Source organism: Mobula birostris, chromosome 9 (assembly GCF_030028105.1).
Source record: "Mobula birostris isolate sMobBir1 chromosome 9, sMobBir1.hap1, whole genome shotgun sequence".
In the NCBI taxonomy this organism is placed as follows: domain Eukaryota; kingdom Metazoa; phylum Chordata; class Chondrichthyes; order Myliobatiformes; family Myliobatidae; genus Mobula; species Mobula birostris.
Genome location: NC_092378.1, coordinates 23,477,852 through 23,497,215, shown reverse-complemented (window position 1 = coordinate 23,497,215; position 19,364 = coordinate 23,477,852). Strand labels below are relative to the sequence as shown.

General features: G+C 39.7%; 1 protein-coding gene across 3 annotated transcripts in view; it reads right to left on the bottom strand.

Annotated features, from left to right (window-relative positions):
• Positions 1–19,364, bottom strand: part of dock4a (dedicator of cytokinesis 4a) — a 365,685-nt gene that overhangs the window by 254,780 nt on the left and 91,541 nt on the right. For all 3 annotated transcript variants that reach the window (XM_072267619.1, XM_072267621.1, XM_072267620.1), the window contains exons 4-6: positions 18,720–18,775; positions 17,483–17,579; positions 13,548–13,696 (exon numbers count right to left, since the gene is read on the bottom strand). In XM_072267619.1, coding sequence (XP_072123720.1) covers positions 13,548–13,696; positions 17,483–17,579; positions 18,720–18,775 — 302 coding nt within the window. The remainder of the gene's footprint in view (positions 1–13,547; positions 13,697–17,482; positions 17,580–18,719; positions 18,776–19,364) is intronic.

Genomic DNA, 19,364 nt, shown 5'->3' with positions numbered 1-19,364 from the left:
GCACATGGCAGCTTCAAGACCACCAGTCAGGCCTTCTGTCAGCTGCCATTCCAGATATCAAGTGATAGTGATCTAAACATGTAACACATTTTCTTGACCTATATATGTTTCCTCTGATTCTATTGTGGCAAGTACAAAGATTTCAAACAGCCACCTACAACTTTCATCACCTTTTTCCAGAAATAAACCCATGATGAGACACACTCTGCAAATGAAAATATAATTTAGTGTAATTTCCTTTTTAATGACGTCAATCAGGACATGCCATTAGAGAATTGCATTTGGAGAAATTACCGAGCAGGGAAGCGGAAAGGAGTGAAATTAATAGCAGCAGCAAAAATAATATGATCTACGACTGTGCTACGTCACCTGGATATTTTAAACCCTTGTACTCTAATATGGTCTGTAACCTCCATCAACTTGCTGATAAATGTTTATAGTGAAAGGCAAGAAAAAGAAAGCACAACAGGAGTTAAATGAGTCTTTAGAAATCAATACACAGAAACCATTTCTCCTCCAACATAATTGTCTCAAAATTTGAATCCGAAAGATGAGTTACTTTTAAATACTAGGGATGGTCTCAAGGCACACTTGTGCATTTTTGTGGAATGTGTTGTACTGGACATCATACTAGCAGGCCTGCAGAGATTACAGAATTGGCAGACTACTGCCAATGCAGAACTGATGTTGTTATTGCCAAATTGGAGCTTCACACTTGCCTGAACCAAATACTATTTGCAAAGAAGAGGCACCACCACCATACCCGAAATTCTAACTCCAACCTCTACAGGGTGAATACTCTCATCAAAAACTGCCTCCTGCAACAGCCACAAATGCTACTGCTCTGCAAAACCACTGGTTGCCAAGGTGACAAATAGCCACAAATGTCTGCTTTCCAGATTCTATTCAGATTAGGGATGGTTGCATTTATCTCTCACAGCTTCAATTCCACTGTTGCATAAGAAAAGACAGTAATACCTGCTATTTAATGAGCTTGCCAAAATAAATTGAGAGTAGATTGATAATAAGACTTGAAAAGGAATGCAGGCTTCTCCAAGGCAAAAGATGACCAATTTCAACCACAACTGCTTGCAGCCACCAAATGCATCACAACTAAATTGCATTCTTGTGAGTCAGTTTCCAGCTGGTGTATGACCAATACATAACACACATTATCCTGGCAATAGATAGAAGTGAATGTACAATAAACACCACACTTCTATAAAACAGACTAGTATGCGCTCAAATTATGTTTTTGTTGTTTAACTGCACCAGGTGAACCCCAGACACTTGACTGGGTGGGTATCAAATTTGTAGTAATTTGCTCTATGCTGCAAGATCCCAACCAACATGAAAGCACAAAAATGCCCAATAGAGTTTTAGGACAGCAAAGAGCAGAAAAAGGAAAATATGGGGAAGGCAACCAGAGTGGACTATCCCTGAGCAACACAACCAAAGGTGCAGCCTCAATTCTCTATCAACACTCTTCCCTTTTCTCTGCATTGCCCAAGATATCCACCTGGATAGAGCAGGTTTTTTAATTTACAGAGTGGCACATTACTGTAGCAGTTATTGTAACGCTATAAAACTACAACAGTGACACCAAATTAGGGTTTAATTTCCACCATTGCCTCAAAGGAGATTGTATGTTCTTCCCATTGCTGTAAGGGTTTTCTCCAGGTGCTCCAGTTTGCTACCAAAGATGCACAGGTAAAGGTTAGTGCATCATGGGTATGCTACGTTGGCACTGGAAATGTGGCGACACTTGCAGGCTGTCCAACATAACCCTTGCTTTGCTGATTTGATTTGATGTAAATGATGCATTTCACTGCATATTTTGATATATGTGTGACAAATTAAGCTAATCTTTGATCTTTTGTATATACAAAATCCAAAACAAAACTATTGTGCCATGTCTGTCCCACCAGTTTTTGCAAGTCTCAATACTTCACGCATATTCAGTATCAGCAGTAGAATACAGTTGACTTTCAATAGACGAGGGTGCAAACGAACAACTTCAAACTGCTCTGGGTTTAGAAGGCCTGGCTCCAAACTGCTCCATCCCAGCACAAGAGTTAGAGTAGATATCCAACAATAAATTGACAGGGTGTGGAGGAATGAAAACATTCTCAGACAGGATAGTGGAATTGTGCCTAAATATGTAGACTTGTAACACTAATTCTTTGGAAGCAAGTGTTAGAACGAGTTTTTTTGGATAAATGACTTCGGCCACCAGACTCCTATTTGACTACTTGACAAAGTACAGTGGATTGAGTCCACAACAATGCACTTCCTAAAAAGGTGTGAATACCAGATGCTTCTGACGCCGTAGTTTGACCAGAAGCTGTAGTTTCGAAGACAGTATTGTCCATACATTATAAATATTAATTGTCTTCTACGTTAGCACGTAAAATGCCAAATAAATGTACTGTGGATTTAACTTGCATTCCTAAAGGCTGTAGATACCAACCCAGACATGTTGGCATCGGAAGGAAAGGATGAAGTTAGGAGGTGTGATGTTTGTAGGTAGTTTCAAAAGGAAACATTGTCTATAACTTCTTAAGTAGTGATTGCCTTTGTGTTTAGCATATAAATATCGAGCCCACATTGGGCTAGCAGACCTTTCTACCGAAAGCATCTCCATCCGTATGATGCCTGCTGTACAGTTGTGTGGAATAAAGAAGCTGCTTTGTACCTACCAGTGATTTCATCTATGCTACAACAGCAAGAATGGATTCAGATCCTACAAAAAGGTTCCTAGCTTGATACTAATATGCTCCATTCTCCTTGATGCCCACTAACCATTGTTTCAAGGATTTCACAGTGCTTCCAACTATAGACTATTTCAACAGTTTTCTCATGCAAAACCTGTGCATCCAGAGATCAGGCACTGCTCTTCCTTCTTGCTTCGGGTACATTCATGTCCAATACTTCACCTATATATCCCATCTCCAAATTATGTGACACGCCAAGAATTGCTGTTCATGGTGATGATCATGATGTATAAAGACTTCCATATCCAGTTTCTCCAGTGACTTGGTCACAGTCACAATATTCAGGGGGCTTGTCTGGGATACTACAATAACCCAATTACGTGGTCACCATCCTTAAATAACAACCATTGACCGCTGCCTTTCATCCAACCATTCCTGATGGGAACAAGCATAAAGGTGAAGGATGTGGTGAGCATATCAGCATTAAAGTTTCCTCAATTCCAGGGGTCACTGTTACTGCCAGTTCCCCTTAAATTAATGTCTCCCTATCATACAAGAAAGGGAAAGAGTGATTGTGAATATTATGCAATGTGCATAAAATCCTAAAGGGATTGGACAGGCTAGATGCAGGAAGATTGCTCCCGATGTTGGGGAAGTCCAGAACGAGGGGTCACAGTTTAAGGACAAAGGGGAAGCCTTTTAAGACCAAGATGAGAAAAAATTTCTTCACACAGAGAGTGGTGAATCTGTGGAATTCTCTGCCACAGGAAACAGTTGAGGCCAGTTCATTGGCTACATTTAAGAGGGAGTTAGATATGGCCCTTGTGGCTAAAGGGATCAGGGGGTATGGGGAGAAGACAGGTACAGGGTTCTGAGTTGGATGATCAGCCATGATCATACTGAATGGCGGTGCAGGCTTGAAGAGCCAAATGGCCTACTCCTGGACTTATGTTCTATGTTTCTACGTTTAGGAGAAATGACCATCATAGCTGTATAAACTGACAGCAAGTACAGTTTTAAAATGGAGAGTTGAAATTCATATCTGTTCCAAGTATGTGAAGTTCACAATGGCTACCTGGATATTTTGTTGATGTCTCAAGTAATAGATTTATTTATAGGAGTGAAATGTACCGAGGAGTTGCTCAGGCAAGTTCTACATACCATGGGATGCGGGATTTGGATCTATTTCTCTGAATTTAATTTTACGTGCAAAATTTCTGTATTTTCTACAGCACTACGACTAGGTACGTAAGGTTTGATCCAGTTCTACATCTTCAAACAAACACATTTTAAAAATCATGATGCAGCATGGATCATGTTGGCTGTCAATGCACAAGATGACATCTGTAGGACACACTGGCAGTGTCTGCTTCAGTAGTAATCATGCAAGGGGAGTGATTTCTGAAGCACAAGGAACTCTCTCCAATTGGAGTGGCAAGGTAGCCTAGTGGTTAGTGTCATGCTATTACAGCACCAGCATTCCGGGTTCAATTCTGTAAGGAGTTTGTACCTTCTCTCTGTGACCACATGGATTTCCCATGGGTGTACAGGTTAGGAATACTAAGTTGTGGACAGGCTGTGTTAGCGCCAGAAGCATGAACTAATCTTCTTTAAAAAATAAATAATAAATCAAAAATATTACAATAATCTAAATTATTAAATATCCTTTCATTATATTTATCCCACTTGAGGCCCTCTAATTGAATGCACTTAAATGAAAAATAAGCCTGTTAAATACTTCCAAATAAAATGCCACATTGGAAAATGTCTTTCAGTTGAAAGCCTCAATTGATGATGCATGAAAGATGTTGAAAATAATTTCTTTCTCGCATTAAAATTTAAATTGAAAAAATATCTACCAAAACAAGATTTTTAGCCTTCGGTATTAACTTTCAACTACTCCAAAATTCAAATCAGACCACTTATACGTAAATAATTATGCACAGTCATAGTTGTTTTAACAGCAGTCCCAGGAGTTCCAACAAAACAGAAAGATTGTTTTTCCACAAATTGAAGAAAACAAGCTATTTGGTCTTGTCCCAGGACCAAACGCTCCAGAACAGAAGTAAAGCTTTCTCTAAACAATCCAGAAGTGGAATAAGGCCAATTGCTTTCTCATTGGGGCAAAATGCTGGCAAGATTAGAAAAGGAAATGTGCTATTGTGATGGGCTGACATCAATGACAAAAGATCTCACTTGTCTTTAACTCAACAAGTCCATTCCTCACTTAAATGGAATTTGCAAATCAGACTCTGGTAGATGGCTCAGAACTGGTATCCTCCCTGATGAAGCATAAAGAATTACAGGACCTCATCAGACGCAATCATGCAATCAAGTACATTGAAATTTGTTCCTGGGTGGGGACAGTAAATTCCTGAACTAATTGCGGGTGGGTACTAATAACAAACAAGTGAAAATCTGCAGATCCTGGAAATCCAAGCAACACACACAAAATGCTGGAGGAACTCTCAGTAGGCCAAGCGTCATCTATGGAAAAGAGTACAGTCAATGTTTTAGGTCGAGACCCTTCCACAGGACTGGAGAAAAAAAGATGAGGATTCAAGAGTTAGAAGGTGGAAGGGGAGGAAAAAAGACAAAGTGATAGAGAAACTGGGAGGGGGGGGAGGGTGAAGTAAAGAGCTGGGAATTTGGTGAAAGAGATACAGGGCTGGAGAAGGGGAAAGCTAATAAAAGTACAGAAGGCCATGAAAGAAAGAAAAGGGGGAGGAGCACCAGACAGCACAGGCAAGGAGATTCTCGATCTCTTTCTCAATCTCTCTGTCTCTATCTCTGGAGACAGCTTATCTATTGATGTCTCCCACTGACTCTCACAGCTGCCTCTACTATACTTCTTCCCACCTTGTTACTTGTAAAAATCCCCTTCTCTCAATTCCTCCGTCTCCACTGCATCAGCTCTCAGGGTGAGGCTTTTCAATACAGAATGAAGGAGATGTCCTCCTTCTTCAAAGAAAGGGGCTTCCCTTCCTCCACCATCAACGCTGCCCTCAACCTCATCTCTTCCAATTCATGCAGGTCAGCCTTCACACCATCCTCCTGTCACCCCACCAGTGATAGGGTTCCTCATGTTCTCACCTACCACCCCACCAGCCTCTGCGTCCAGCACATAATTCTCCGTAAAATCCACCATCTCCAACAGGATCCCACAACCAAGCACATCTTTCCCTCACTCCCACTTTCTGCTTTTCGTAAGGATTGCTCCCTATGCAACTTCGTTCTCCCTTCGTCTCTCCGCATTGATCTTCCTCCTGGCACTTACCCTTGCAAGCAGAACAAGTGCTATACCTCCTTCCTCACTACCACTGGTGAGATCTGACACAGATTGGGAGACTGCTTTGCCGAGCACCTATGCTCCATACGCCAGAAAGAGCAGGATCTCTCAGTAGCCAGCCATTTTAATTCCACTTCCCATTCCGAAATGTCGACCCATGGCCTCCTCTACTGTTGCAATGAGGTAAAATCTCAGGTTGGAGGAGAAATATTTTATATTCTGTCTGAACAGCCTCCAACCTGGGCATAAACATAGATTTCTTGAACTTACAGTAATGGCTACTCACTCCACCTCCTTCACGATTCCCCATCCCCTTTTTTCTCTCTCTCACCTTATCTCCTTGACGGCACTCTGCTGCTCCTCCCTTTTTTTTAATATATGGCCTTCTGTCCTCTCCTATCAGATTCCCCCCTACTCCAGCCCTGTATCTCTTTCATCAATCAACTTCCCAGCTCTTTATTTCAACCCTTTCCCCTCCCAGTTTCACCTGTCACCTCTGTGTTTCTTCCTCCCCTCCCCCCACCCTCTAACTCAGACCTCATCTTCTTTTCTCCAGTCCTGAGGAAGGGTCTCGGTCCAAAACATCAACTGCACTCTTTTCCATAGATGCTGATAGGCCTACCGAGTTCCTCCAGTATTTCGTGTGTGTGTTGAGGGTGGGTACTATATGCCTGGGATGCCAGCATAACCAGCTTCCCTTCTTCCATTGGAACTCTTCTGTAAAACAATGACATTCAGTGATAATTTAAGTAACTACCACTGATGAGCAATGTGGATTTAACCCTGGTTGGAATTTGCTGGCTAGAGGAATGCTATAATAAACTACAGAACAAGAATTTCAGAATCAAATTGCGTATCAATGCAACACAGTGGAAGCAACTATCCCAAGAACAGTGGTTAATATCTTAAACGAGGGCTCTTTTTATATATTTCAAATTGTGACTAGAATTTGTGATAAACACCCAATGTTAAAAGGGTGCAAGATATACTTTTTAAACCAAACTTAATTCAAAACTGTGCAATTAACTGTTTCATTAATACACTGATAGACAATGTGCTAAGTGCTGAGTGAGATTTTAAAAACAATAGCACCATTGCCACTCATGTGGCCCCCAGGTGGAAAGTATGCAGCACGCTGATCAGAAACAAGTTAAAACCAAGAATCATTTGAGCATGGGGGAAAAAAAAATATACATTAAAAAAGTCATAGCACCGAAACAGGTTCATTGGCCCATCCAGTCTATGCTGAACCATTATACATTACCACCCATCACATTTGACTGTGCCTAACTAAAACTTCACTGGTAATAAAACTAAATTTGTTTAAGGTAATTGGCTGTCAAGACACTTGAGTGATCTGGTTCCACCTCTCCACTTCCAAAAGGAAATTGATGTTATATTTTATGGTGGAAATTTCAATAGACATGAACCATGGAGGAAGAATTCCAATTTACTGAGTGTCTAATCAACACAACAGCTGTGTCACAAACAGATTGTGCAACCCTGTCCGCATCTCCACTTCAAAACAAAAGTGATGTTTCATTCATTTATCGATATATCATCTATTACTGATTAAATGACTGCAAGGACACAGAGAGCAGCTGCTGCCAGAAAGATGGTACAAAAGGCCCCACAGTTCCCAATGACAGCTCTACGTTTATTTTAGATATTTAGTCAGGACATTGCGGTTAATTTTCAAAGTTAGCTTACAATGATTCAAAGCCAAAAGGAATTATCTATGTAACGATGCAGTCAGTTACATACAAACACATGGATTACTTTTCAATTTTGTACAGCCATGCTCTTGGTTATGAACAATCCTTAAGTATCTACATTCAGTTAGGGTGATAAAATACACTACAATTGGCCAGTGTCCTGGATGATGAAATGTTCCAACTCTGCTAATTCAAGGAGCCCTTAATTTCCACTGCAAAGCGTACATTTTCCTGTTGAAAGAGATTTGCCTCTTTATACTGGGTTTATGCAACATTTTTACTTTTGACGGTCATTCTTCAGTCATTCTATTAACTCTCAGGAATGCAGGTACAGCATTTTAAGTGGACGAAGGTACATCATTATGGCTGAAAAAGCAGAAGGAAGGATGGACTCCAAGCCAGACTGAAATGTCAGGGTATGAAACTTCCTCTATCCAGTATCATGTTAGCAAATGTACAGTCACTGGAGAACAAGACTGGGAACATAAGGGCAAGATTGGTGTATCAGAAGGAAATGAGAGATGGCTGCATTGTGTGTTTAACAGAGACATGGCTCACTCAAGACACACTGGACACATCAGTAAGAAACAAAGGCTTCACTTTACATTGGATAGACCAAGCAAAAGTTGGGGTCTGTGATTCATGATAAACTTTTCGTGGTGTGTGGATGTAGCAGTGCCAACCATTCTACTTACCAAAAGAGTTCTCAGTGATCCTGACTACAGTTTACATACTACCAAAGGCCACTGTTAAGCAAACACTCAGGAAGTATTGAGTGCAGCAAATAGCAATCAAGGTACAGCCTACCCCAATGTCTTTCAAATCACTGTGGGGACTTTAGCCAGGCTGGTTTGAAGAAATCTCTGTCCAAGTATCATCAAGGTATCTACACCTGCAGCACAAATGGTCCCAATACACTCGACCACTGTTATTCAGTACTACACAAAAATCTTAGGCACATAGATATAACTAGGGTGCCTAAGATTTTTGCGCAATATTATATTTATCAGCCTGGAGCAAAAGTTTGTAAACTTGGTGGGAGCAAAAGCTGTTGCGAATGGCGAAGGTGGAGCACTGCCAAAGGGATATAGGACAGGTGGCAGAGAAAGAGTGTTGAAGCGGGGTAGTGGTACAGCTGCAGACACACACAGCCCTGAAATGCCAGGCAAGATTATTTGATTCCAAACAATTGTTTTATTGATCATTACAGAATGACTCTCTGGTGCTTCCTGCTCCCTTCCCCTTTTCGCAATCATAATTCCCCTCTCCCTGTCCACTTCCTACTCCCAGTCCACAATAGAGACAGATGTCATAATCAGGTTTATCATCACTTACGTATGTCAGCAGTACAGTGCAATACAGAAAATTACAACAGTAATGTGCAAAAGTCTGAGACACCCCAGCTACTTATGTTTCTAAGACTTTTGCACAGTACTGTACGACTAAGAATGCCTACCATTCCAACCCTAGACCACTGTTGTCGTCACTTCCTAAAACTACTGATGAGACTCAAAGCCAGACAACAGAACAAGATGGAATTTGAAATAACCAGCCTCAAAACTCAACTCAAACTTACACTCCCCAGTACAACTATTTGAATGGTTTACCCCAGAACAATTGAGTCCTGAATTGGGAAAACAACCAATCAGTGAAAGTCAAGCTGGGATAGGTTTCAGCTGACCACCAGGTGCTGACTGGTCTGGCCCGCCGTAACACCTCCGTCTTGAAGTTGATTACCTGTAGGATCTGAGCAGAGGATTGATTTCAAATGGGAGAACTGGTTTATGCTGACAATTAGTCCTTCTTAGTGGTTGCATCCTGTTACTTTCTTGATATGATGGTGTTTGCCACTGGTGGTTGGTTCAGTTGGGGTAATTCGAACCCTTCCAGGAAGAGATGAAGGCGCAGTTCTGTTTTTGAAGATCTGACCAACGAACTTGAGCCTTCGGGAGGACATGGCCACAACTGGTTGATGTGGCAAAGCCAGCTATGTCCATCGATGATTACTTCATACAGCACATTCCCAATCCGTTTCACAATCTGACCTGCTACCCAGTGGCCTTGCCCATTGTGATCATCGCTGGACATTCTGCAGATCCGGGCTTGAATGATTTCACTTGCCGACCAAGGTCGCTGTGGCTGTCTTTGTGCATCTGACCATCTGCTGTCTCAACGGCAACATTACATCCAACACCGCAGTTTTCTTCCCAAAAGCCCTTCAGCTGGAGACATCCCCTCAAAGCCTGTAGGCGGTACAATTTGATATGTCAGCAGGATAATGTTGAGAGCCTCAGACGATGCTCCTTCCCCTCTTGATTTCAAAAGCGGCTGTTTGAATGTATCCACAAACCTCTCTGCTTGGCCTTTGGACTATGAATGATACGGGGGTGAGCAGATCTGGGTAAATCCAGTGTTCTGGTAGAATGCAGTAAACTGCTGTGAACGGAATTGAATGCCATCATTAGAAGCAAGCGTTTCCAGAATGTCAAAATGGCTGAAGATCTGCAGCCTCTGTCATTGTTGACTTTGTAGGTAATACATCTGGCCATTTGGAATAGGTGTTAACTAGGACAAGGTAGGTACACTCATAGATTGGGCCAGCAAAGTCAATACGTACTGAACTCCAATGTCTGATTCGCTGAGGTCATGGTTGTGGATTGGCTCTACTTGGATTCTTTGTAGCCATAGGGACAGGAGTACACTACATACAGCTGTGATATCTTCATCAATACCTGGCCAGTACACAAAACTCCTTGCCAGGACTTTCCATTCAATTGATGCCTGGGTGACCATGGTGGAATTATTTCAATACTTTTGGTTGAAGTATTCATGGAATTATTATTCTTTCTCCAAACATTAGACAGGAGTATACAGTTGAGAACATTGCATGCTGTCAGTAGAAGGTTATGACATCTTTCTCAACCTTGAATGGCCATTGTTCAGTGAGGTATCTGGAGATACGCTGAAGAGGATCTGAAGCTGCTTCTGTTCTGTTCTTGTCAACTGTGACTGGAAGACCCCACTTTGGCACCCCTTTTACCCCTCCTCTTCTTGTCACCTGCCTATCACCTCCCTCTGGTAGCCCTCCTTCTTCCCTTTCTCCCATTGTCCACTCTCTTCTATTAAATTTCTCCTTGTTTAGCCCTTTACTTTTTCCACCTATCACCTCACAGCTCTTCTCTTCATCCCTCCTCCCTCGCCCAGTGAGCTTCTCCCTCACCTGGCTTCACCTATTACCTTCTAGCTCGTACTCCTTCCCCTCCTCCCAGCTTCTTATTCGGTTTTCTTCCACCCTCCTTTCCGGTCCTGATGGATGGCCTTGGCCCAAAATGTCGACTCTATCCCTTTCCATTGATGCTGCCTGACGTGCTGAGTTCCCCCAGCATTCTGTGTGCGCACTCTGGATTTTCAGCATCTGCAGAATCTCGTGTGTTTAGATCTGATTAGTACTTTGAGGAGCATCACCATGCTTCCACAGGAATGACCCCAAACTACCAATGTTTGTCAGTTTAATAATAAGTACTTTATTGATCTTGAGTGGGAAATTACATTGTTACAACAGCAACATTTAACATCACACAATTAGCAATAATGATATAATAATAGTAGTATTAACTAAAGTACAAAATAATATACACAGTAATTTACCAGTGTGCAATACTGTGCAATAATAATGTACGAAATAATAAAACAGAGATTGTTGTACTATGGAGTGTGTTCTCCTGTCGCACAGATATGAACTGTTGTATATGCTCATTACATTTGGTAGGAAAGATTTTCTGTAATGATCCCTGTAATAATTATGATCCCAATCACAATATCCATCAGCACCCTCCTGCACAGCTCCAGTAAGGCTGAATCTAAGCACCTCATCTATTTCTTGGGTGCACACCTTAAGGAGTTTGGCTTCACCAAAAATGGCCAGATCTGTTGTAAGGTTATCCACCTGAAAAACTGAATATTACTCTCTCTGATGATAATGTCTCATCTTCTGGTATTTTCAACACTCTCCTTTCAGTTACATGTTCTGCACATCTCTGACCTGCATTTCTCAGCTTTAACAAATTCCTTTATTTCTTTTCTCTTTTTGACAAAGTTTCCTCATTTACCTACTAACCAGGTGGCTCCGTAAATAATGGAAACACCTTCCTGGATGTTGAGGCTAACTTCTCACTTTCCCAGTTATGAAGGGTTTTCAGCCTGAAACAACAACTCAGCTTCTCTTTCCACAAGTGTTGTTTGACTTGGTGAGTGCTTCCATCTTTTTGTTTTGGATTCATCTTAAACTTCATTTCTCTGTTTCTAACTCATGGAAACCCAAATGAATTTGTACCATATATTACCCATTGTTGAAAAGGGAGTCAAGTAATCAGAAATTGAAGTCTACATAATGTGTTAAAACTAAAATGCACAAATTAACAAAAAGGTTTTCTTCTTTCCCAATTTGGAAATTAAAGCATTTAAGGGATACATAAACATAGCACTTGCATTCATTGCTGTTTACTGCTTTTATTCCTTGGCTAGTTGACTGTTTTACATTTAAAATGGCTGACGATATGCTAATAGTTTGCAGAGACCATTCTTTCCATTACCCAGATGTCACTTACACCAGAAGTGGCATTTTAATTGCATGTAAATTAATTGGGCATACAGCAAGCTGGCTAGAGGGGCAGCCACATTAGATGGTGTAAAATGTTAGACGCATGAAAAGAATTGGGGATACTTCGCAAAAGAGTTACAAAAAAACCAGCTCCAGAAATTTTCTCAGGACTGCTAACACCTCATGACCCATCTTGAAGATAAATGTAACAGGAAGTTCACTTAAACACAGATTTCCCAAAGTTAAAACACAACAGAAAATACACTGAAGTAAGTCAATGACCCATTCACCTTCCAGAACTAGAATCAGGTTTTATATCACCGCTATATGTAGTAAAATTTGTTGTCTTTGCAGCAGCAATACAATGTAATACATAATAATAGAGAAAAAAGTGAATTATAGTAGTATATATTAAATAGTTAAATTAACTAAGTAGTGCAAAAATAGAAATCTGTAAAAAAGTAGTGAGGTAGTGTTCATGGGTTCAATGTCTATTCAGAAATCGGATGGCAGAGAGGAAGAAGCTGGTCCTGAATTGGTGAGAGTGTGCCTTCAGGCTCCTGTACCTGCTCCCTGATGGTAGCAATGAGAACAAGGCATGACCTGGGTGATAGGGGTCCTTAATGTTGGATGCTGCCTTTTTGAGGCATCTCTCCTTGAAGATTTCTGGATATTATGAAGGCTAGTGCCCATCATGGAGACGACTAAGTTTACAACTCTCTGCAGCTTATTTTGATCCTCTGCAGTGGCCCCCCCCCCATACCAGATGGTGATGCAGCCAGTTAGAATGCTCTCCATGGTACATCTGTAGAAATTTGACAGTGCTCCTACACAGCTTCTCTCAAACGTGTCTTTATCCTTAGCAATTTTAGAGCTTTCACTTCATATAATAAACATACAAATAAGTAAAATGTGTTTGATTTTAAATATCCTTTTAATGTAGATATATTATAAGCAATTTCATTTACTCATTTCCAAAACTACTTGGCCTGATGTCACCCCACCCCACATCCCCTCTCACCCACAATTTTATTCATTTAATATTTATGTTATGGTTCAATTATAATCGACTATGCTAAGCATTAACATTTCAGCATGACACCGATATTAGAATATTACTTTCCTGTTTGTGCTTCCACATTACATTATTGGCTGCTGTGGAACATCATTGTGAAATTAGATTAAACGTTAAATATTATATAGCACCATAATCATTAGGTAGTGCTTACTCATTTCCCCAATCCAGGCGAGCTGTAATGTGCCGTTTTACATCTTTGATCCGATCATGGGTTAGATGCCCCACAAGGACCTGCCTACGGAGATCAAGCAGTTCGTTCATCACATGCCACAGTCGGTGGAACAAATCCCCTTCATTCTTCTGTCAGAAAGGGAAAAAAAAATGAGATAAAATATGCTTTGCGGAAATGACATCCTTTTAAAAAGTAGTTGACTTCAAAAACGTGGACTGTCATCATGGTCGATACAGAAAGATCTACCAACACACAAAGAGGATGTTGAGCTGCACTTACAATCAGCAGCACTCACAATCAAAATAAAGCTGAATACATACAGGCAGAATTGAAAATGGTAACCAAACATCTTCATGAGATTGAAAGACAGGCATTTATGTGGCGGGGGTGGGGCGGGGGGGAGAAACTTATGGAAATCAAGTGTTCAAAATATTTAATTTTCTCACAAAAGTGAACATATAAATTGGCCTATTACGAAAAACCTCCTGATTCAATAATGCAGAAACATTTAGGTAAATGGCCTTGGAGTGTTTGGAAAGATTCTTAGCCGTACATCACGTTTGTTCTGAATTCAAACTAAATGCCCTGGAGAGAAAAACAAACTAAAATTTAATAAAATACCCAAAGTGTCCTCAGGATAGCGAAGACATGAGAGAAATAATTAATTCATTAATTTGAGATGTGTATACTTTCATGGCTGTCATGAAGTGGATCTGAATTCAGGCACGTCTCACCAATGTTGTTATGAATACTGCCCAATCTGCATATCACAAAAATTTACTCCACAAATCTTTAACACCATTTTCTTTTCTTGCTCCTTTCTGGAATGTAGCAGTTTTCCTTTTATTTAAAACTGTCAATTAATCAATGCTGTTGGTGATCAGGTTTTCCATTTCAAATCTTCTTCACTGAAGTCACTTGCAAAATACATACACATTCAATGGAGAACAAATATGATGCACGGCCAAGGACTTCTCTGAAAACACAAAGTTGCTGATAGTGCAGGAACTGGATATTGGACTGAATAGGATTCCACTTAATTTCATTTGATTATAATCAAGGTCACTGGAAAACCATTTTCTATATGCTCCCACCCTGCTAAAGGACACATCCTGCTCTGCTTTTGAATTCAGCCCACATCACTGTCCCTGGCTCTGATCCGACGCTGCCCTAAGGCATCAAATTGTGCTACATTAGGGTGGAAATATCTGATCTTACAAAATCAATGCCTGCCACAAGCAGCACAGTCCAGTCAGTAGGAGGTATGGAGTGGGGCCTGTGAGGAAAGGAAATTTGGGAAAATTGACTTCATTACGTGGGAGGTGAGTTGAGAAAAAAGGATAAAGGAATGAATTGCAGAAAGATTTTTTTTAATAACTTCAAATTTAGCAAGAAAATTTTAAAAATTAATTACATTTTGCAGCTTGGCAGCTCCAGCACCTGCCCCACAAATTAAAATCTCCAGGTTTTGGGTGCCAGAGTCTTCTGTTGTTTCTAATTTGACCTGATAGCAAATCCATTAAGCTTCACATTTGGCTGGTACTGAGCAAGAAAACAACTGGTAGCTTTGGATCAGCATCCTTTAATAAAAATGTTGTCAATCCATTTTGATCAACTGAAATACTCACTGAGCCTGTAGCAGATGGTAGCTGAGGCGTTTCTCCAGAGTCCTCCTGACCCGAAATGCCATGTTTCCATGGGGATGTGGGGCGTGAATTTAAATAAGAAATTTCTTTAGAAGGTAGGGCAGTTGCTGAAAATTCTACATGGTATTTTATTTTAGAATGGAGCCAGGGAATATATTTTGTGATGGAAACAAGCCTTCAGAACCAATTGTTTTTAATCAATCTACCAGATTGATAGAGAGTTCTGATTTCCAGCAGCTGTAGACTGTAAATACTGGGTATAAATCAATGCAAGTTGGGAGTAGACATTTTGAACACTTTTGGATTCAATGTGTGCATCTAATTTGAAAATTATTTCCTTGGATTAGTCTGTGACATACAGTACAATCTCTATTTCAGGTGCTGGACAATATTAGTGTTCTGACCTACGTTTACTCACTTTAATAGCTGAGACTAATGCATTTTAATCCCTTCATTGGAAGCAAATGATTCAGCAGCATTATTTGAAAGAACCCGCAGCAAAAAATAATTCACAATTGACACAGCACAGGAAGTGAAAGCAATGAATTATCCTTTGTTTACCTTCCATCCTTTTTGTTTAAACAGATTTTCCGTGCTGTCTTGCAATTTAATTTTCTGCACACATGCTACCTTCTGGCTAGAAAGCTGATGGTCTGTTTATGGGCTTTGCTTGACAACTAGTTGCTGGTCACAAGGTGACCCAGTTGACCTGAACAATCTTCCCCTCTCACTAAGTGAACTTGAGCATTAATGATTGTGCAAGGATACTGGGAAAACTTCAATGAGATGGTTCATGATGCCAAGTCATCTAAACATTCTTTGCCGGATTGCAGTCTTTACTTTCAATGTCTTTCCATTTCATATAATAGAATATTTGCTTTACAGATACAAGCTTAATAAGAGAATATTTTAGGTGTTGAATAATACTCCATTCACACCAGACTCAAAATGAAAAATAAAACAATAGATTATGCAATAGCTTTATTCCTTGAATATGTGCTTATTTAATCTGATTATGTTTTAAATGCTACTTCAGGATCATACCGAATTTAGATCTCACAATGTTGAATAGGTTAAGAAAAACAAGCAATAATTGTGGTTTGCCTTAAATAGAAGACAAACATTCACCTCAACAGTCAGCTGAGGAATGCTCCTACCCCAGTAGCTTTAGCCACCCTTCAAGGTATGGACAGATGGGAGTTAGATTGTATTTTTACCTTATAAAAGCTACAGTCTATATTGTGATTATGCTTACTACTCATGATATTGTTTTAAATTTTTTCCTTTTCCACAGCTGCTTGTAAGGTGTTTGTATGTTCTCTCCATGACCATGTAGGTTTCCTTCAGGTACTCTCATTTCCTCCCACAGCACAAAGACATACCAGTTGGTCATTGTAAATTGTCCCACAATTAGGCTATGGTTAAATTGTGGGGGAGTTGCTGGGTGGCAAGGCTCAAAGGGCCCGAAGGGCCTGTTCCGCACTGTATCTTAATAAGTACATAAATATATTACAGAGAGAGCAGCAAACTTTGAGACCCTAAACTTCCAGATGTTTTCCCCTCATTCTGATGCATTACAAAGCTTGAAGCATCAAGGTGAAAAGGAAAATTGAGGGCTTCATTTTGAACACCCTTTGGTGTCTGAAACAATTGATGTTATGGTAATAACTCAGTAACATTATTATTAAAATTCAGAAACGGGCAAAGTTTCTTGCAAGGTTACCTTCAGAAGGACTTTTGGCACACAGGAAATATTATGAATCAATACTCTCCAGGGTTAATTTCAAAAATGTAGAATCAAAAGTAGGACAGCAACTTAAATGACAGTATGAAGAAGTACAGACAAAAAAAACATAATGGATGCAAATCAGTGCTAATTATATATTTAACTATTGAGCCAACTAACAATTGGCGGCAGGGGGGGGGAATCAACAAAATCTGCACCACTGTTTCCACTGCTGTCAGGTTAAGGTCTGCTTAAAGATTATGCAAGTCTCAAAAATGTTCACGCATGTGAGGAATGTGAATATGCCATCTAATATTAAAATGTCCAACCCGTTGTTAAACACTAGCAAGGCTTGCGGATACACTGAGAATCCCAGCATATTTCTCTGTAGTAGAAATACAATGAATTTCCTCAGGTCCTGCACTAGTTCTCCACTGTTGGAATTCTGGCAACTATTACACTGATGAAGAGGTCAGAGGAGGGAGTTATCAAAGTATATTTCAGGATATATATTTCTAAGATATAAAAAAGAAAATTGTTACCACATAAAGCTGTTTCCACATTATCCCCCATTCTCGTAAAGTTCCTGTCATTTCTGTGATGACTGTGTCTTCTGTTGGAATGATTGTTTCAAATTGCCTGTGATTGTAAAGAGAACAGATCTGTCATAAATTGAAGGGTGCCAATCTACATTAAGTTACAGAAGAACTGGGCTATTTCACTTTTTTGTGCAGAATGACTGAAATATTTATCTTCCTTATGCAAGTAATGGGCAAAAATAATCTCCTTTGCATGTGTCTGCAGATTTGAATGATTCTCAAGCACAACGGCACAATTTTCTTGAAAAACTTCAGCAATTAAATATCTTTATTTGTTGTGCTTAAAATGCTTTTATCTTTTAAAATAAGATATCCTTACAGTAACTGTAACCTACATATTTAGTAATGGGTATTTTTTGTTTTAAATTGCAGTAATAAAGAAAATAACATTTCAAAATTTTATTGTCCTGATACTGGAGTGAAACCTGTGGACTTACTGAGAGCCATACCCGATGTCTAATGCATACTCTTCCTTGAGCACAAATCCAAGGCAGTTTAATCTAATACCATTTCCAGTTAGATTCATACATACAAGGTACAGGTGGATAATTAACACGATACTTCAGTTTGAAAATAAGCAACTTTTCATATATGTAATGCAAAGAAGGCAATCTAGCAGTGGTGGAATTGGAATTAATGTCTTGATTTGGCAAGAACTATTATTTACTCCGAGTTTCCACACATCTCCAAGGTTGTGGCAGAGATGGACTGAGGGTATATAATAGTAACTTCTCTCACACACATACACACGGTTATATTTCAAACTTTAAGTGCAACCAAGCTAACCAAAGAATCATTAAATTATAATTGTCAACTATAGATACTTTTTCATTTACAGGGAAATGCATGTAGTTATATTTCCCCACTCTAATAACTCTATAAACCAGGAAGTACTTCCAGCACTACATAGCAATTAATCATAAATTGCAAATTACGACAGTCTTCAGTAAGCAGCCAATTTGATCATGACTGGAGAACAATTACAGATTATGAAGGATATTTTCTTCAGTTAAGCTTAATTATATCTTTCTGCCAGCAGCTTGATACCATGATAGGGTAATTACAGTAGCAATTCGGTTTAATAACTGTGCAAATCATAATATGAATATTCCCAAACCCATTTAGAAAATTAAGCCAGTGAACAGTTCTTTCCTTCACACTTTAGAATTGCTGAACTTACCCTTTGTTTTTGACATTTGCATTTTTCAAGTGAATATAGGCAGCGGGGAAAATTCCCTTTAAGAATGAGAAAAATATTAATTTTTCAAGCTACCCTAATTGCTTACAAATTACACTCTGTATAACAGTGCAAAACACATGCTCTAAATATACCCCAAAACAAAGCACCATATATAACAATTTGCATTTTTGTAGAATTTTCAAGGTACTTTAAATAAAACAAAGGAATTTTACATTAAACACAGATATCACACAGAAATATTGCCAGGTATTGAGAAATTAGGCAATTCTCAAACCCAAAGGTTTGGTCAATGGGATGGTTTTAATGAATGTCTTCAAGGACCAAAGTCAGTAACAAAGACTGAATTTGCACTGGGAGCCAAAAATAATATCTCTGCCCTTAAGCTCAGATGGAGGAATTTTATGCTTTGAATGTCAGATGAGCCGACGGGCAACTTAGAGTGAAGGGATCTGGAGAGATGCTAGCAAGGTAAAAATGGATGTCAAGAGTTCACAAGGAATTGGTGATTTTCCAATCATATTGCACTTAAAGCAAGAAGCAGTAAGCAATCAAAATCCTACAATGCAAGCTTTAAGAAAGCCCAAATAAAAAGTCATTATGGCTCAAATAAAATATTTGCAACCC